The 19,790-nt window shown below is 39.2% G+C and overlaps 2 protein-coding genes across 2 annotated transcripts; both read right to left on the minus strand.

The window, feature by feature from the left end:
* Window positions 1-135: 135 nt before the first annotated feature.
* Window positions 136-13,638, minus strand: slc22a15 (solute carrier family 22 member 15). The gene is made up of 13 exons (XM_042502194.2): window positions 13,237-13,638; window positions 11,644-11,793; window positions 11,413-11,545; window positions 9,848-10,012; window positions 9,059-9,188; window positions 8,186-8,246; window positions 7,160-7,326; window positions 6,294-6,434; window positions 5,507-5,592; window positions 5,084-5,192; window positions 4,913-4,985; window positions 3,547-3,705; window positions 136-2,345 (listed from the first exon to the last, which is right to left on the minus strand). Exons 1-13 carry the CDS (start codon window positions 13,318-13,320, stop codon window positions 2,307-2,309), a joined length of 1,497 nt encoding a protein of 498 aa, XP_042358128.2. The 5' UTR covers window positions 13,321-13,638; the 3' UTR covers window positions 136-2,306.
* A 2,918-nt stretch (window positions 13,639-16,556) lies between these two features.
* Window positions 16,557-19,578, minus strand: LOC121954759 (uncharacterized). The gene has a single exon (XM_088086705.1). The coding sequence runs from the start codon at window positions 19,454-19,456 to the stop codon at window positions 18,530-18,532; it is 927 nt and encodes a 308-aa protein (XP_087942831.1). The 5' UTR covers window positions 19,457-19,578; the 3' UTR covers window positions 16,557-18,529.
* Window positions 19,579-19,790: the final 212 nt, after the last annotated feature.

The following is a 19,790-nucleotide window of genomic DNA, read 5'->3' on the forward strand; positions in this document are numbered from 1 at the left end:
GATTGTTACAGTACAACCAGTGGAAATAGCATGTATTTTCTCTATATGCCAAATATGTCAAAAATTACATTATCAGGTGGAAAATAGTAAAAATGAAGGCAAAAGGCCAGAATGACACCCGGAAATAATACAATGCATGTTTTTATGCTTTAATTGGTTTTCAGTTGGGTTTAAATGGAGTTTTTTATGCACTTAATAGTTGAAATGTAACAATTTTGTCAACACCGTGTATTTTAGACTTAATTATAGGAGCTGAGCTGGAAATTCAAAGTTTAAACAAAAATACAGTCTTGACAAAATTTTTGCCATATGCATGAACACAGCCAAATTACCAAAAAGTAAAGAATGAAAAGTTCGTAAAATGCACCAGTCTCTAAGGGTTAAACTGTACGCAGTAAAAACAACAGTATGTTCTACATTCACCTGAGCATCATCTGCGTGAACGAAATGACACGTCTAATAGCTGAATTATTCAAGCGTTTACTTCATCATAAATAGATCATTTAAAATTATAAGGACCCACAGACATTGTCTACATAGCACACACTGCAATAGTATGATTGTTTACACAATACAAAATGATGTCATATAAAACATCTCAGGTAGCTAATATCTTAACGTCTCTATTTACATCTCAAAACTATGTTACATAATATTTATTTTCAACGTTTCACATCTGAAATCTTCAGAGTTAAAGGCACAGACGGCAGTGATGAAATAATTAAATTCACACACACAGAAGAAGTTTTTAAGTTTTTGCTCCAAAGTGATGTTTTTTTTTTTTTTGATGATAGATTTCTATTTTTCATCCCACAGTTACGAACGCCTCTTGCTTTGTTGCTGACACTGTGCGTAATTTTTTTCCTCTTTTATATCAATGTGTTTCTGTCTTTTTATGGATTACAGATTTGTTGGGAAGCAAAGACTACATCTGAAACACAGAAACAGACACACAGACCTTGAGAATTATTGACCATTTTAAGGGCTGAAACTAAATATATAAAACCATAAAAAATATAAAATAAAAATCCTAAATAATTGAATTAATATAAAATGTTATTAAATAATTTTGGATTTATATATTGATGGTGACAAGCATCAAATAACACATTTATTTATTTGATGGTATAATTATATATTTATCAAACATTAAATAATATAGTGTATTTATTTAAGCATTTTATAATAATATAATACATAACATGTGATTCATTTATTCATTGATTAATTTACCAAATTACATAATTATTTATTTATTCTTCATTTAAGCATTTTAATAACATAATTCTATGTTTATTGAGCATTTAATTATATCATTTTTTGTTTATTCAAGCATTGTATAATTGGGTTATATATTAATTAATTTATTTAATTATTTAATTATATCATAATTATTTAAATATTTAGTCTCTGCCCTTGAATCCCTCCATACATGACAGAAGAAAACAAATAAATAATTAAATAAATGTAAATCTGAATTGAATTGTTTTGGTCCACCTGTAAACAGCTTAATGCAGTCAGAAAAATATCTGATCTACACAATAATAATGATTTCCCCACAAGAAACCTCCGACCTTTAGTTCATGACTGACCGTCAGGCTGTTATTGAAAAGATGATTGCCAACTTTGTCAAAAGTTGTGGATGCTACCAACAGAACTACTAAAATTAGTGTACTTTTAGCAACTGTATGCTAAAACTTCAGCATGTGTACAGGACTGAGCGAACCTCCAGTGACACGAGAAAAACATCTCATGGGTTAGCATCAAGATCATTTCTTGGCCCCAAAAATCAGAATTGACTGTATTTTGAGAAAATATGAGTATGAGTGGTGTGTGTCCCGCGGCACTGAAATGTCAGATTACTCTGTTTTGGAAAGTCTGTGGCTCAAAGCAAGTTTGATTTTCAAACTTCGCCACATCTCTGGAATGTCGCTCATGTCCGTCCCGTCATATCTTTGCTCGCTCTCCCTCTCTCAGCTTTCTTCCTCCAAATAAGGCACAAAAACTGTGACAATATTCAGGAAACTAAATAAAAGGCAGCAGGTCGACTGTCCGGCTTTTCTGTAAAATTACACCCAAGAGGAACAGTCGAGTTAGTCTGTAACGCCCTCCTCCTGACGGCATCTACGTCCCCGCCCCCTTTGAAATGTCATAGTTCACAGACGTAAACACAGTGACCTTTAAGTTCATTTAAAGGGACAGTTCACCGTTTTTTGAGGCAGTAGTTCTGCATTAAGGAATGAGGTGAGGACAATCTGCGTCCCTGCTCCGAGCTGCTCCGGTGATGAAGACTGAGGCCGCTGGCTTCATTTGGGGTTTGCTTTGTCATCTTCATATAAAAGAGGCTGGAGGGGGAAAAAAAGACAAGTAAGACAATCAGGACGTTTACTTGATGTTAGAAAAAGTCGAGTTATTATGTAAGTCCGACTAAAACTGAGCTTTTCGAATCTGACATCTAGAGGATTTGTTTGGAAGTCAAACTATTTTCCCATGTAGACACCTCAGTTGGACTTTATCTGGACTTTGGGATCTGCGTGTGCTCCTAGTTGCTGCGCCGGCCTCCCTGGGTGTTTATGGATAGGGACTGTTCATTACTTGTGAGGGGGAAGGGTGCTGCAAAACAGGTCAGGCAGTTTGAAAAAACAGATAAGCACTGAGGAGGGACTTTTGATTTTGGCTTCAGTGAGGGACATAAAGCTTGAAAAGGTCTATATCTATTTCATATAAAAAAAAAAAAAAGTCACACCCCGGTCACACAACACCAGCATGGAAGCTAAGTCACGTACAGCTGTGTACGGGGCCACAGCAAAACATATTTAAGCCACCTAAAAAAAAAATCAATATCATCAGTGTTTCTTGGAGTAAAATGACTTTTTCATGGAGTCTGGTGTTTTTAATATAACGGCTTCAATCTCTGTCAGTGAGGGCTTTTTTTACAGCAAGGTAAGGTGGTGAAAATACTAAGTTTACTGTAAATAAACAGTTATGACAGTTATGTGATTCATTCTGCGTCATAGACTGTTGTAATGGGAGTTCCCATTTCTCATCATCAGCTCTCTCTCTTAATCATGTCATCATGAGTAGCACTCTCTGTTTGATCACGTTGTTAGTGTTTTGTGACGAACCACTGTGGGTTAATCTTTTGTTCTCTCTGTACAGTGCACGATGACGTATGCTGTGTGATAAACCATATCATTGTTTGTCTTCAAGATAATTCACTGCATTTTCTTGCTGCATCTCCTCTGCTCTGGACCCCTTTTTGCGTCGTCTCATGCTGGAGAGAGCAGGGGTCCGTTTGCAAACGCTTGAATCCAACTATCAGAAAGACATCAGCTGGCTCAGTGTTATATTTAACAACAAATTTCCAGAACACTGTATATATAATACAGGTTTATGGCAACTAACTAGAGGGCATAGCTCCACCTGCTATGGTGGAGTTGGACATACTTCTGTCAGTAAATGGATTTTCAGTGTCCAATGTCCAATTAAATGGCCTTATCACACAGTGTATACCAGGACTCTGGGATCTGTGCAGTGTCGTGTCACCTTGTTCTCCAGCACTCGGCTGTGTGTCGGGCTGCTGAGCTCCTCCAGAGTTTCGGCTGCGGGTTTGTTGAGGGTTTCAGGCAGCAGGAGGCCGAGGCAGCCTGCAGACAGACCGCTCAGACAGAACACAGTGAAGGGCATGGAGGTGTGGAGAGCCCGCTACAATAAACACAATGACATCAGAAAAACAAAATAACTGATTAATTGTGATCTGAATATATATTTAGTTTTTCCATGTCTGTTTATTTTTTTGACATAATTCATAAAAGAATCTGTTGCTCCATCATTGGGTTAACAGCAGGTTTGAGTTTCTCATCACTTTAAATATAAGTTGTCTGAAACAAGTCGCACATCTGTTTGCGGATGTTCTGGCTAAAACTGAACCTGTGGTTGAGTTGCTTCATCTTGGTGATGTCACCTAAATCACCACTGGGTGTCACTAAACTTCACAGCCTGCATGGGTTAACTGAGGTGAACATAGAGTTCAGATCAACTCTTTCAGAGGGAGGTTTTTCATGCTCTTTCCATTTCACCATGTCTTCTGTTGCAAAGTCAGCTCTAATGTGAATCTGACATTATGCTTTTTATAAAAAGCTTTATACGTCAAAGTCATTTTTAAAAGCAGTTCAGCACAACCACGTACTGTAAACATGACGTGATGGCCACGTACCTGCTTCCTTTGTTGACTGATGCACGTTTATTATATTTGAGGGGATAGTTTGGGGATTTTTTTAAGTGGGACTGTATGAAGTACTTATTCATACGAGTCAGTGCATTAGTAACCGTAGATGTCAGTTTGCACACCCATTTCCAGGAAGCAGCAGGAGAATCACAACAGAAACTAAGAAATGAACTGTTGTGGATAGAAGCAGCAGCAAAACAAACTTTAGCCACCTTAAACAATCAGGCAAAAACAAAAAAACAATTTAAGTTTAAGACTTATATTGATAATATTTTATATTAAGAGTATTTAAACTACTTAACCATGACCTAATCAGTCTGTTAAGATAGAAAAGCCATTAACAGCTTCAGTTCCCCATCTATGCTCGTCAGAGCCTCCACACTGCTGACAACAGAGAGAAACTATAGTTTTAGCACACAAACACAGAAGCTACTGGTCTATGCAGCTGCCTCGATCAGTGAGTATGTGTTAATGTGTGACTTTAGTGAATCTGAACAAATTCTTTTGAATGCTAAAGTTAGACAGTAACACTAACTATCTGATCGACGTAGCAGAAAACCAGCAGCTGCTGTCTTCAGCAATGTTAAATTAAGTTCAGTCATAGAAACTGAGATGAAGTGCTTTCCGGCTGGCTTATGTTTTGTCAAGAGAACATATGTGAGCTACAAACAAACACATTCTCACCATGGAGGGAACAAACGGTGCAAGAATCCCTCCAACTCTGCACGACATGGAACAAACTCCCAAACCAGCGTTCCTGGAAAAAAAACGTCAAAAAATAGCACATTAGGTCAACTTCAGGTGATGCGATATGAGTGAATAATTCAACATGCAGACTGTGCATGGTTAGTTGACCTGATAACAGTCGGGTAGAGTTCAGAGGTGTAAACGTAGGCGATGTTGAACGCTGCACTGACCATCAGTTTTCCCAGAAGTGCCAACGACGTAACGCTCAGCAGCGTCCCTGCAAACACAAATAAAACAGTCACGAGATCAAAGCCTTACTGTTTTAAAATGCCTTTAAAATCTTTATGAACTGATGAGGAAGTAAAAAGCCTCAACTCTCTTTTATTTGGTGGTGAAACTGTCGATTTGTTGATATCTGGTTTACACTGCAGTTTTGCAACTTGAGAACAACTCCTCCCAGAACAACTGGTTTGAATTACTGGACATGTTTGACTGGTGATGACATGTTTGGTTTGTCTCACTCACATTTAAGCTCGCAGCAGTTGTGCTTAGATGTAAATTTCTCTGTATGAGCGAGCGTCACCGCCTCACCTGTGTTTTCAGGGACGAACATGGTGAAGAGACACGCGGAGCCGGCCAGACACAGGAAGCTGGACATGCTTTTCCTCCTCCCAGCCCTGAACAACAAGACGCACAACTTCTTACAGCATGCTCTAACCACGACACCTCACGTTATCTGGGTCATGCTTGTAACATTTTTTAAGCCAAAGAAAGAAAGTTGAGGACAGTTTATGAAAATATCAACATACATACAATCCAGCAGATTAACGCCTCATTTCCACATAGCTCTGTACGTATGAAAGTCAGCCAGAAGTCCATTAATTCCTCTGGACTGTATGTTTTAGGACAAAATATTTCACAAAACTGGTGACACACCCGACAGGCAGACCTCCTCCCATTTTTGGTCCTGTTTTTGTCTCTGGGCTCTATGTGCATTCAGGCAAAAACAACTCAAAATGAACTTTTCTGCCATTTCTGCTGAGCCATTTATTCATTTGTAAGGATTTTTATAACAATAAGAGCATATTCTCCCGTACATAAAAATACGGCACAAAACAAAACTGCATGGCAGCGAGAAATAAGAATAACTGCAGAAAGTTAACAAATCACACAGTTAGACCTCATATAACTGCAGACAAGAGGTTTTAATACTTTTCATACAAGCATCTCCAGACATGATGACCAAACATTGAGGTGTGAGCTGCAGGTGTAACAGGTCACACTGGGTTGTCACTGAGCTAAACAGTGTGTGTTATCATGTGTCTGTGTGTGTGTGTGTGTGTGTGTGTCTGTGTGTGTGTGTGTGTGTGTGTCTTACCAGTGTTTGTTGATGAAGTATATGCAGAGCGGGTAGGCGGGCAGCTCCACCAGGCCGTACATGGCTACGTTAACATAACGGCTACCAGACGTGTCACTGGCCCCCAGAGTCAGACCATAGTACACAAGACTACACGCGTACCTGAAAAATAATCATAAAAACAACACACGGTAAGTGGCAATGATAATGAACACAGAAACACGTTTAAATGTAATTAAAAAATTGCATCTACAGTGTTTATATTTGGTAATTGGTAATAACTTTGATCTGCAGCACACTCAGCCGCACTTTGACATTTATCTTGTTTTTTATTCCGTTTTCAGAAGCTCATCCTGCTCCTTCTTTTCCTGCAGAGGAGGATGTTTACAGTAAACTGTGCTGCAAAAAATGTTACAGCTCTTTGAAGTGAGGAAATATCTAGAGAACTATCAGACTAAATTGTTTTACTCTACAAGGCAAAAGAAAAAAAGGAGCTCACTGAGACAGCTAACTGAACAGACGACCAAACATAAATAAAAGTTGAGTTAAAAGGTGTGAAACAGATGGTGGTGACAGAGAAAATGTTTTCAGTTATGAACATGCGAGTGTTGTAATAGTAATCAATCACATTTATATACAGCAGGTAAGTAATGAGCTGACTGCTGCGTATGTGACAGAGAAAATATAAAGACAGGGGAGGAGAAGGTGGAAGGTGGACTATTGCAAGCAATGTTTTTGTTATTGGTACACACAACGCTGTGGGACAGGCCTTATCACTAGATGCAAATCATGTGTTTCACTGCAGTTGGTAGCCACAAATAATCGTCTGCAAAAAGCAACGTCATTTGTGTCAGACACCTTTTTTTAGTTTAGTTTAGTGCACTCACCAGACAAACATGAGCACCATTGTCCTCAGACGGAGGACTGGATGGATCACTAACTGCAGGACACCCGTACCCCTGTTGTCATGGTTACGGGCTTTAGCAGCACCGACACGTTGCAACATCAGGTGGTTGACAGCGTTGCCGTTTCTCAGCGCCATGTAGCGCAGAACCTAAAAACACCAGACAAACAATATCTGACAATATTTCAAAAATGATACAAAACTCAAACTGAGCTAAAAAAAAAAGTACTGATGCACACATGGCAATCAGTTTGTCAAGCTTTATATTAAAAACCACAAATAAAATCTGCAGCACTTTTTCTTTGGACAATGTTAAAATAAATAAAAAAGCTAACACCTTTTGGAAACATGTGTCATTTAAGATAGCCTTTCTTTTAAATGTTTGCTCAGCTGACTGTGTCCCTGTAGAGGACGAGTGTCCCTGTAGAGGACGAGGGTTTGCATGCTGCATGTCCACATTGTAAAAATGGAAATAGCAAAACAAACCTGTTTTACATGCTGCGCCTGCATCTGGGAGACTAAACTTAAGTTGATTTACCTGAGTTTTTTTAAAGCACAGAAATCAAACACTATATTAATGATCAATGATGATATAAATGATAATAACATTTCTAAATAATAATTAACCGTTGGGGAATTAACCACAGTTTACTGTCAAACTGGAAACCCTTTCATCCCTACCTGGCATACTATCTTTGCATATTTGTTTGAGTCAAACTTCTTCTAATTTCTAAATCCCATCTTTCCAGAGTTCATGTTTCACACTGAGGTCAAGGAAAATATTCAAGAAAAAGAGACATTTTCTGACTTTTCTGCCCAGATTCATTTCGTTGTAAGAGGATGTGGAGATTAAAAAAAAAGAAAAGCGCCTCCGGGTATAATGATTCAAGCTTTATGCTGCTTTTTTCTGAGATTAAATCTATGAAAAACCGCAGTGCTGCAACAGTTTTATAAACACTAAACCCACCAAGACATGGCAGTTAATATATCAGTTAATAATATCTGTTACCTCTTCAGCTCGCTCCGTCTGACCCTGAGAATAAAGCCAACGAGGAGACTCTGGCAGAGTTCTGGAGGAGAGGAGAAATCATTGTATTGGTACAAATGTGTTTCTCTGGATATTAATTTTGAAAAAGATTACAAAGGTTTTGTATTATGTTTACATAATCACAACAGTAGATTGTGGTTTTACATTTATTTGTTTATGTTGTTTAACCGCTTGGACCCTGAGCAAATCTGTTTGACTTCTTTCAAAAACATGGGAAGACGCCAATGAGCAACAAAAGAAGAAATTGCTTAAAAAAATTAGCAAGAAATTAGTAAAAAAAAAATTATTTTTTTTAAAGTACAAGGAAAATACCTGATAATTACTTTAAAGAAAAGAAAAAAGATTAAGAAATAAACAGTGGAAAAAAGGAAATGACTTAAAAATTGTATCTTAAAAATTATAATTTTAAATAAAATCTTAAAATATGTAATTATTATAATTAGCAAAAAATATAGTTTTTACCAAGCTTTTTCCTTTTTCCTGAGACACAAGCTCTGTGCTGGAAATTAAGTTTAAAATAAAGTGTGTTTTCTACAAACGTGACATGTTCTCGAGTCACTTGCAGTCCATTCAGAGTGGACCCCCGACCCACACGATGGGTTAACAAATACAAAACCTTTGGTAAGTTTGTAACATGTTACAGTCTTCAAACAGTCTTCCTGCAATGCATCAAACTATTATATCTTTAACTTAACATTTAATCCATCTCATTTGTTCTGTTTGTTTTAGTCGTCAAATGAGAGGATGCTTTTAAAAACCACATGTGTATATTTTATGTGTTTTGGTTTTATGTGGATGCAGGCAGCGACTCGTCTCTCTGAGGTTTGCACTCACGCAGACAGCAGGAAGAAGAGGACACCGGACGAGTTGGCCACCGTGGCGAGGCTCCTCCACGGCCGGACGAAGTAGCCCAGAGCTCCAAACAGGGCGATGCCGACCGCAAAACTCATATTGGCTAACGTCCCTGAAATAAAAAAAGAGTCCAACAGTGAAAAATCAGCGCAGGCTAAAAATCATAAACACATAGTTTATCCATTGATCATTTTTTTCATGATTTTTTCTAAATTACTAAGAACGTTGTTAAGTAAAATTCAATGATTTATGGAGAAGGGTGGAATGAAGTAAGTTTATGTTTCTTCTCACTCCTTTTTGAATATCTTTTGTTTTATGTATTTCATTGTCAGTAAATATGTCCTCTGTCTGCTTGTTTGTATAATCATTTCCGTTTTTCAAATTAAAATCAGAAAAAATGTAAAAGATTTGATTAAATTCTTAAGGACTGATCAATTGATCATCGATTTATTGTTATCATCCCTAATTTGGAGCGATCACTTTAATCCTGATACAGCTACATGACCTTTTCAAGACAAAGCCTACAGTACATCTATGTCCTTCCAAAATCCAGTTTGGTACTATTCTATATTATATCACTTAACTCTATATTTAGATTAAAATTATATCAAAGCAGAAAAACAGTAAATTCTCTCATTTCAGAGGGTATAACCAGGAAACATTCGCTATATCACCCGACAAATATCCAACACTATTAATCAACTTAACTGGCAGCAGAAACACAACATAATATAACGTATGTGAACATAATGTGATTCAGTGTTTTTGTACCGGTCATGGCCCAGTAGGATTTGCCCACGTACTCCTGAGTGAGAACAAAGCAGGCGACGTTGATGCCGCCGTTCATCAGCCCCACCAGGAAACGAGACAAGGCGAAGACCTCATAGCTGGGGGCCAAGGCGGTCACGTAACCAAAGACCACCTCAAAAAACAGACCTGAGGGACGGAGATGAGGAGAGTGAGGAGGAGCAGCGTCCTGGTTTCAAAGACTTTCAAAGACAGTTTGGTGTTTTTATGCCTTCAAACACGAGTTTATTTAACTTTATACAAGTTAATACAAAACCAGAAAGAAAACACAAATAAATACAATTTAGGGAAAAATATCCCTCTGACAAATGTTGAGATTTAAAGCCATGCTCATGACTTTTTTTTCATCTTATCAGTGTGTCTCTGTGTAATCTGATGCAGACAAACCCACAGAGAGTTCTCTCTGACTCCGCAGCTCTTCTGAGCTTCTAAAATGAAAACTTCAAACCAAAATCCAAAATACAGATTTTTCCTCGTACTTGCAGACGTAGCAAAAACAGTTCCCACATGAAACTGCTCACAACAAGGTCTGTGTATTATCTTGAGTAACCGGATTATAATTTATGAAAGAAACATTTTTCAGAGGTATTTTTTGGCACAAATCTAGTTCCATTAGTTTGGAAAAAAGGCAAACATTTCTACAGCCGATAACTCCAACACCCACAGCTCATACCAACACAATCTAGGTTGATAAATATAGTACTACAGGTCGAAAAAATGTGTATTTTTGATTTGGCGGCAAACCTTATCCGCCTCTTTTTATCTTTGTTTTGGTTTGACGCAACATTCCCCGTCTGATTTCATCTCACTGTTTCCAGCAGCAAGTTCTCATAAACCCACTGCCCACTTCCTGCCCAACAGACAAGTTAACAACATGCTGGTGAAGAAAAAAGGTTATACGCAGGATTCCTACAGCTTACAGCAGGTGGAATTTAAGACTTGTTAGGGATTTTTCAATGTTAAATTTAAGACTGATTTCACTATAACTAAAACTGTGAGGAAAAAATAAAAACAAGACCTGACACCATTGACTCAGGGTTAGGGAGAATTTTTGCCCAAATATTCACTTCACTGTGAAACATGACTTTTGTGTGACAGCAGTGCTAGTCATATTGTGTGATTTTATTTTTAGTTACCTACTATTTTGAGATTTAACAATGCAATGTCAGAAAAAATATAGAACCTTGTACCTAGTACATTTTATGTCTTTGCACGCAAGACTTTTTAATTTTTTGTTTTAACTGTTAAGACTTTTTAAGGATCCCCGGGGACATTTTCCCCTTGTTTTTTTTTTTTGTTTTTTTTTTTTTACAAACAATTTTCTAAATTATCCTGCAATTTGTAGAATATGTCTTACCAAGTTGCTTTTTTCCTTTTCCCCTAAACATTTAATAATTTTCACTTATTCCAGGAATTTCCCAGGCCTGGAAAATGTTATCATGAAATTTCATGACTTCTCCAGGTTTTTCACGACCGTGGAAGCCCTAAATTTCACTGAGACAAATCTGACTAATCACTGGTTTCCTCACCTGTCAGGTAGACGGGTCTCCTGCCGATCCGGTCAGAGAGCGGCCCAAAGATGACGTTCCCGACCAGAAGCCCTGCAAAGAACAGCGACCCGGCTAGACTGACCTTATAGGCCTGCTGCTTGATGAGGAACCACTGGAGGACACAGAGACAGAGGACTTAAATAACGCAAAGAAGTGCACGTGCTGCATCGGAGGTCTGTGTTGGGTAAATATGAACTCTGGCTCACTCACCTCGGTCACGATGGAGTCGACGTCCTCAGTAAAGGTGACATGCTTGAGGAGCTCCTGCGGGCTGGATGGGATGGCGTCCTGCTGCTCGATGCGGTACTTTGGTGTGAATCCAATCAGAACAATCAGCATGGACTGACAGGCCATGTACACCTGAAACACACACACGTAACACTAATCACACCACCATCACTGCCACTGCAACTATCAGCATGGTCGGAAAATCTGTGCACACTAAGGGTGGACAGATTATTGTCCTGGCCGATTATTGGTGGTGATATTTGGTATTTTGCCACTTATCTGTATTGGCATTTTTAGCCATATCGGCCACTGAGCAGCTTTAATAGAAATGAACAGGGTGCATCCATGACGAGTGTGATAAACATCTTTCTCTAAGATAACGAAAACAAAACAGCTCTTATGTTAAGCTGATTAAGCAATAAAGAAAACATTATATTATGTTGCATTTCTGCACACTGGATATTAAAGTACAGTTTTGAATGCAGGACTTTAACTTGTAGTGGAGAATTTTACTGTGTCCTGTAAGTATTTTTACTATGAGATTTGGACCAGATTTGGACCAAATATAGACACAAATTGATTGTGTCTATATATAGAGTTACTGAATTGAGGATGTGCCTGACCTATGACTCTTGATGTAGCAGTTGCCCTGTGTCTCTTAATGCTTTGTTTATTTAAATTATTTTGTTGTCTTTCTAGGCGGCATTTGTTTGATTTTAATTTTAATTTGTATGTTGTTGTTAACGTTCTTGTTTAACTTGTATTTCTAGGCGAGTTGGTAGCTCCTTAACACAGGCTTGGCTGCATTTTTAACAGCATTATTTCTTTTAATCAACACTTGGCGAAGCTATTCTACCCTGGATCCTAAATCTGCCAAAAACTGAAAACTAAATTCAAAAAGTTGTCCTTTGACAAACTTCATTTGCATAGACGTACATCTGCGAATACATTTGATATTTGAGACCATGTAGACCAAGTGGGATATTACTTCAAATAATTAGTGAAACAGCGCGCTTTTGTCATTAATTCGGCTTATGTTTGATGTCCTCATCTGTTATTTCCTTCTCCAGCATGTAAACAACAGTGACATGTTTCACAGTGCGGGCTCAGTCAGGTATGTGGCGCTGTATTGGTATTTTAGCCAATAAGTAATGCTGGAATAAGGAAGGTTAGATACAAAAAAACTCTTCGATTGGCCTGCCGAATTAAAGAGTAGTTCATATTAATTTGTAAAACATACCAATTTATGGGCCATTTTATTCATAAAATGGCCGATAAACAACGGAACACTAATTTCCCCGTTTTCTTAAGGAAGTCTGGTGAAAAGTTCTCTATCCCGGAAAGAGCACTTGCTGCGCGCGAGCACTGCTAAATTGTAATCAAGTGCTGGCAGCTCAGAGTTTAAAATGTTAAATCGCTAAATGTTACCGTGTTGGTCCTCAGATAAACGCTTAAAAGCCTGCCAGCAGAGCCTGAAAGCCACGTAGCGCTCCCGCGGCTCCGCGGCTGTGACTGTTGTTGCAGGGACTCCTCTTGTTTCTCATGTATGAAACGCTTATTTTTAATTTTACTAACCTGTGTCAGGACAAGGACAGCCACCGCCCGCTTCTGGTAGGGTCCAAACTCGCCGACAACATGAAAAGCTTCTTCTAAATCCATCCCAGGTAGGGCGGCCAGGCAGCGGCTCTCTGGGTTAGCATCACAACCAAAGAGGAAGAAATACGAGGGAGAGTGATGCGTCTTAACTTCCGGCTTCGCTTCTCTCCTGTGTTTACCCAAGTGACATAATAACAAGTGCAACCTCAAATATAAAGTATAACACCAATTCTCCAGAGGTCCGTTTCACAAAGCAGGTTTAGTGAAAACTCTGAGTCTGTTAACCCTGAAATGAGGGAAACTCAGAGTTTTCCGTTTCAAAAAGGGAGGTAACTCAAACCAGAGAAAGAAGTGTAACTCTAGCCTGTTTCACAGAGAGGGGTAACTGAAGCTCCCGGTCAGTTACCGTAGTAACAGACTCTGTGAACCTAACCTGGTCGGGACCAGGTTTTTTTCAATGAACCTCGAGTTTCTCTCTGTCTCCGCCCTCTTTCAGCCACATACGCTATTTGATTTCCTCATTCATTCATTCAGTCAGCAGGCGAGTGTCGGAGTTCTGCCGTCTGTTAAAATGGCATGCCCTATCATTAATGATCCAGTGGATGAAGGAGCAGCATTACTGCGCAGAGGATTAGGCCTAAATATTCGTCGGGAGATTGTTTTCAGACCGCGGATAGATGCTCTCGCATTTCCGGACAGTTATCTTTTTGAGCGGCACCGTTTTGCAACATTACCAACCGCAGTCACGCTCTCACATCCCATCAGATATTGTGTGTTGCGCTGCGGTTCTTTGCAAATGGCAGTTTCTTGTATAATGTCGGAGATGCAGAGCATTTAAGCAAGGCAACTGTATGCAGGGCGGTCAGAAAAGTGTGCCTGGCCCTGAAACGACTTTTACACAACTTTGTTGTTTTCCCTGAACATAAACCTGTCAGAGCCATCAAGGAGGAGTTCCACAGGATTGCAGGTGAATGATGTAGAGATCTGTTAAATTAATTTTGAATCATATTTCGTTAATGACATTGTGCTGCAACCTCAGACTGGGATTAGTAATTTTAATTTCTTTTAGGATTTCCCAGTGTGATTGGCTGCATAGATGGCACACACATCCCCATCCCCATCCCCATCCCCACGTGCGCTTCTCCCCCGCGGGATTGCACCTAAATGAGATAAAATGAAATAAATTAATACGCTACCATTCAAACAGTTTTCCCCTGTAATAGTATTGTAATTGCAAAGGACTACATTTAAACTTACGCATTGAGCCGGGCAGCAATGTTCTCCCACGCCGTCTCCCTCTCTTTTGCAGCTGCAGCGGTGTTGCACTTATTTCTAAAACCGTGTTCAAACTCCGCATATGAGCGCATTAAAATTTCCAATTCGAGTGGGTGAAGAGCGCAGCGCTCCGCTTCCCCGTTGCCATGGTGACTCGTCGAATCGGGGCTCCATTGATGCTGGCTTTTTATAGTTGTGGCGCACGCGCTTAACTCCAGGTGAAACTACTAGTTGATTAAACCAACTCAAATCAGCTCTTCTGGAACCGGAAACTCAGAGTTTCCTATCTCAGAGTAGATCAACTCAGACTTCAGGGTTACACTCAGAGTTTGTTGAACCTGCTTTGTGAAACGGACCCCAGGACAGTTATTAACCCCTGGAGACTGTTTGGTGTATTTTACGCGCTTTTCGTCTTCATTTATTTATTTTATTTCTTATAATTTTGGCTGTGTTCATGCATATGGCATTTTTTTAAACAGCCTCTGTGTCATTTGGAGGAAATTCGTGCTATTTCCACTAGATGTACTGTCACAGTCAACGTAGCCGCAAATTATTGACAAATCTACTTTGCATGTAGTATCTAAAAAATAATTCTTTTTATTTTCATCAAAAAATATAAAGTAGCATCATAACAAAAACCTGGCATTTAAGAGGTTAAAATAAAATAAATGAAAGTTGAAAATCATATTTATGTATAATATTTTTGTATCCTGATTTTAAAGATGACATTTTGTGTGCAGGGTGGTGTGCGGGAGCATTTGACACTGCATAAAAAAATGTATAAAAATCAATGTTGCTGATAATCATCTACATATCCAAGGCTGTGGTAGAAAAAATAACATCAACTTAGCATCTAGTATAGTGAAAATCATTCATTTCTTCATTTTTTAAAGATTGTGCCATCATGACAAAAACCTGACATATAAAGGTTTACATTCTGAAAATTAATGAATGTTTGGTATTTGTGATCAGGACTGATGTTGGGTAAAAAAAATAACTGAATGCTAGTAGAAAATAATATAAATACATAATATGTTGAAAAGCGCATCTTGTGCGCAAGGTAGGCTCGGTGGTAAAACACTAATGATATCAGTTGCTATAACCTTTAACTTTTCCTTGACTGACAGATGAGATGTAGTTGACAGAATGTCAATAGAACGCATTCTCCGCCGGTGTCCGCTCTCATTCTCCGCCGGTGTCCGCTCTCATTCTCCGCCGGTGTCCGCTCCGCTCTCATTCTCCGCCGGTGTCCGCTCCGCTCTCATTCCCCGCCGCTGTCTTCAAATGTCCACTCCGCTCTCTGTTTCCACCGGTGTCTCCGCTGGTGTCCGCTCTGCTCTCATTCCCCGCCAGTGTCTCCATCGGTGTCTGCTCAGCTCTCATTCTCCACCGTTGTCTCCACCGGTGTCTTCAAATGTCCACTCCGCTTTCATTGTCCGACAGGTAATATCAATCCAATCCCAAAAAATCTCCTTAGGGCACCAAAATGTCTAGATCCGGCCCTGATACCGTCATTTATTAGCAAGCTTGCTGCTATGCAGAGATCACAACAAAGCCGTTACTTAGGGACTGTTCTGTAGCTGTGCTGCTTCCTGACATTTAAAAACGGGGCGGATTATGAGACACTGGGCCCCTGGGCACAGATATGCAAACGGCCCCCACCTCTCCTACATAGGGTTAAAACACACACACACACACACACACACACACACACACACACACGGACACTATGTGATTGTTTTGCAACTTATTTGTTAAATTTTAAATTATTTGTATAATATATGTTTTATATAATAAAAATACATTAAACAAAACAAATATTATGTTGTATTTTTATTATATAAGATAAAATGCAATAATACATTTAAAATTATTCACTAAAAGTTACCTACCAAACCTGTAAAAAAAAACCTTTTTATTTAAGTACGTATGTATCCCTTTTCTTCTGCTTATTCTTCTTTTGTTTTTAAATGTATTCCTCATATGATCGTTGAATAAAGAAGAAAAAAAAGGGACGTACTACCTCTATTACACACATTTATTTATAAGGCACTCCCACAACTCACAGGTCAATCAAACCTTGAAAATGCTAACTAAAATAAATAAAGTCAGTGGCAACAAAGCTTGTTTTCCTTATTTTTACATTGTGATTAAGTGCAAACAAGAAGATAGTTAACTACATCAAAAAGGACAAAAATATCAGTAATGGCCAAGTTAATACAAAACATGAAGAAAAAAAAGCTGTGTATACAAAAGATGATTAGCCGATAACTTTACGCAGATGGATCCAGATTATTTACGGCAAACATACAGAAGATTGTCGAAATGCTTGGATGAAGCACCCACGTCAACCCTGAACATGCACTTAAAGTCATCAGTCATCACTGCACTTTTTTGTTGAAAAAGCACGTGCAATGAGACGTTTACACAACGTTTACACAACATTTACAATGATTACATTCACTTCATCTCCCTCGTCTGTTCATGGAGGAAAGACAAAAAAAGCTACAAAAAAAACACTGACAGCATCCCACAGATCGGTTTTTACAGCCTCAGCGTGTTTTTGTAAGTGCTTCTGCTTCACTGAGTTCATTAGCCCCCGACAAAAAAAAATCACACACTTCCTCATATATAATTCTGGCATAGCGACCATTTTATGAACAAACTATAAGGAGTCACTGCTGAGTCATAATTTCCTCCTTGAAAAAAAAAATCCTAAGCAGAAATAAAAACGTAAGCATTACTTTTTCAGAGCGGGGCACTGAATGCTGAAATGTCGCTGATTTGACACTGAATGGCAGCTGTAGATTGAATTCATTTAATTTCCCTTCTATCTCATAATTACTTTTGTTCCATATTGCTCAGCTCCAATTTGCAAAAACCTACACATAAACACAAACACAAACACACACACACACACACGCACACACACACACACACACTCAGGGTTCCCACACATTTCCATGGACGAAATTTCCTGAAAATAGCTGGTTATGTTTGTTTCATGATGCGAAGAGCAGTGCAACAACAAATCCTGTGACTTTTCCAAATTTTCTAATTATTTCTACTAATTCCATGATTTCTCAAGGCCTGGAAAATGACATTGTGAAATCCCATGACTATTCCTGGTATTCCAGGATTGTGGGAACCCTGACACATTCATACCAGGGTTGCAACAGTTTGAGATTTCCACGGTGAGGTGACCATCTCCGGAAACATTTTTATGAATACATTCCCAGGACTTTTCCAACATTTTAAAGAACAAACATTTTCAGAAATTACCGCTGATTTATTTTTTTCATAACTAAATAATAGGTGAAAAAAATATATTATTCAAAAAATAAATAAATTCAAAACATGATTAGAGCTGAATATTTAAATACAACTAAGGGACTGTTCTTTATTTACAAGAGGGAAGTGGGTGGTGCCAAAAGGGGGAGGCATGTCAAATAATTTTATAAGCAATGGGAGAAATAATTGTTTTTCATTTTGGCTTTAGGGCAACTAATTTAACCAATTTTTAAAGCAAACTTTCTGTGTTATCTTTAAAAATATTTTTCTTTGTTTTTTTTTTCATTTTGGCCATTATTTCCCCCTTATCTTTTTGTGATTTTAATAAAAGATTTAACAATTGTTGTTTTTAATTTGCGGTAATTTTTCAGGTCAATTTCTTTTCTAATTTCTTGCGATTTGTGGCACATCTCTCTCTAAGGCGCTCCTGGTCTCTTTAGCCACGTTTTCAAAAGAAATCATAATGTGTTACAAAGTGTTAATTTAAGGCACACTGTGAAACCGATATACCGCTGCAACCCTCATCCACACAAACACATTTGTGCTTTCACGCAGTTTTCAAACTCCACTTGTTTGTGGAAGACAGTATGAAAATTACTCTGCTGCAAGTAACAGGCGATGATGCACACAACATGAAGGCAAATAAAAAACGCAAGAGCAGTCTGAGGACCGATGTGATCATGTTTCCGTGATTTCTTCATGCTCTTCATGCAGCTTCCCTGGCGTTTGCAGTTTCTTTAACGGGGTCTTCCTCAGCTGCAGGTGGTTCGGTTGAAGCGGTATTAGCCTTCAGCGGTAGACTTTCCTCAGCTGCAGGAGAGTTGCCACCTGGTTGAGTTGACTTTCCATTTTCAGCTGCAGAATCAGGGTTGGTGATGTTTTGAGTCTTGTTAAAAAAGCCTTTCTTCCACAGCCCAAACACAGCTCCAGCTCCAGCTCCAGCTGCCAAGAAACCAAAGATTCCCATGATAATTCCAGTCCAGTTGTGTGGTTTTTTCTCCTGGTAGAGACGATTGTGTTCAGGTTTACTGTCCTTCTCTGTGAACTGGTTCGCAACCCGGCAGGTGAAGGTCTCCACCTCTGAGTGATCAGCCGCGGTGATGACTATCTCCTTCAGCATCTCCTTCCACTCACCCTCTCCCATCCTCCAGCTGTATGTGACGGGTCCAGCATCTGTGGTGCCCCCATCACACGCCACGGTGCATGTGTCCATGGGGCGCGCACATGACAGTGGTTTAAACGCCACCTCAGGCTCAGTGACCGCTTTGATCATCTCAGCATCGTAGCCTCCAGGCTGGACCCTGTTGTTGATCTCCACCATGTACACCCCAGCGTCAGCTGCAGCCATGCTGCTGATCTCCAAACGTCCAGTTTTTTTGTCCACGGTTGTGCGGCCTTTAAATGTGTCGTACACATCCAAAGGAGCCGAAACGTCCACCAGCTCAGCCACCAGGTTACCTTTGAACTTCCACAGGATGTTGGCGATCGGTTCAGTCAGAGCAGGCCTCGGGTCTAACGTCAGTTTACCGCCCGCCATGAAGTACGCCTTTTCATCTGCGGCCAGAGTGAAACTCAGCGCCGCCGCCAACAGCAGCAGCAGCGGCACGAACCCCGTCAGCTTCAGCGTCTCCATGTCCTCGGATCAGTACAGAACCGGAGGAAAATCCACCTTCATGTCAGGAAACAACGAACACTTTTCAGCCCGCCACACTCCGAGTGAACGTCCACACCCTTCCTTCCTGGTTTTGTGTTTCAGTTAATGCAACGGAATAAAATGTTTACTGAGAAAAAGAGGACCCGGAAGTCTTATCGTTAGGTGTCTGTGGCACTGCACGATCAAAATTCTATTATTATTATTATTAGTAGTAGTAGTCGTAGTAGTATTAATATTATTATTGTTGTTATTATTATTATTATTATTATAAGTAGTAATAGTGGTAGTAGTAATATTATTGATAGTAGTAGTA

The sequence above is a fragment of the Plectropomus leopardus genome, chromosome 13, assembly GCF_026936395.1.
Source record: "Plectropomus leopardus strain MGB_pleo_1.0 chromosome 13, ASM2693639v1, whole genome shotgun sequence".
NCBI classification, from domain to species: Eukaryota; Metazoa; Chordata; class Actinopteri; order Perciformes; family Serranidae; genus Plectropomus; species Plectropomus leopardus.

Bases quoted from the DNA above. Each gene is read 5' to 3' on its own strand.
- slc22a15 (XM_042502194.2), bottom strand. From the start codon at position 13,320: ATGGATTTAGAAGAAGCTTTTCATGTTGTCGGCGAGTTTGGACCCTAC. The intron at 9,189-9,847 runs GTACAAAAACAC...TTTTTATTTCAG, and splicing joins ATCCTACTGGGCCATGACCG to GGACGTTAGCCAATATGAGT. The intron at 6,435-7,159 runs GTGAGTGCACTA...ATTATTTTTCAG, and splicing joins ATGGTGCTCATGTTTGTCTG to GTACGCGTGTAGTCTTGTGT.
- LOC121954759 (XM_088086705.1), bottom strand. From the start codon at position 19,456: ATGGAGACGCTGAAGCTGACGGGGTTCGTGCCGCTGCTGCTGCTGTTG.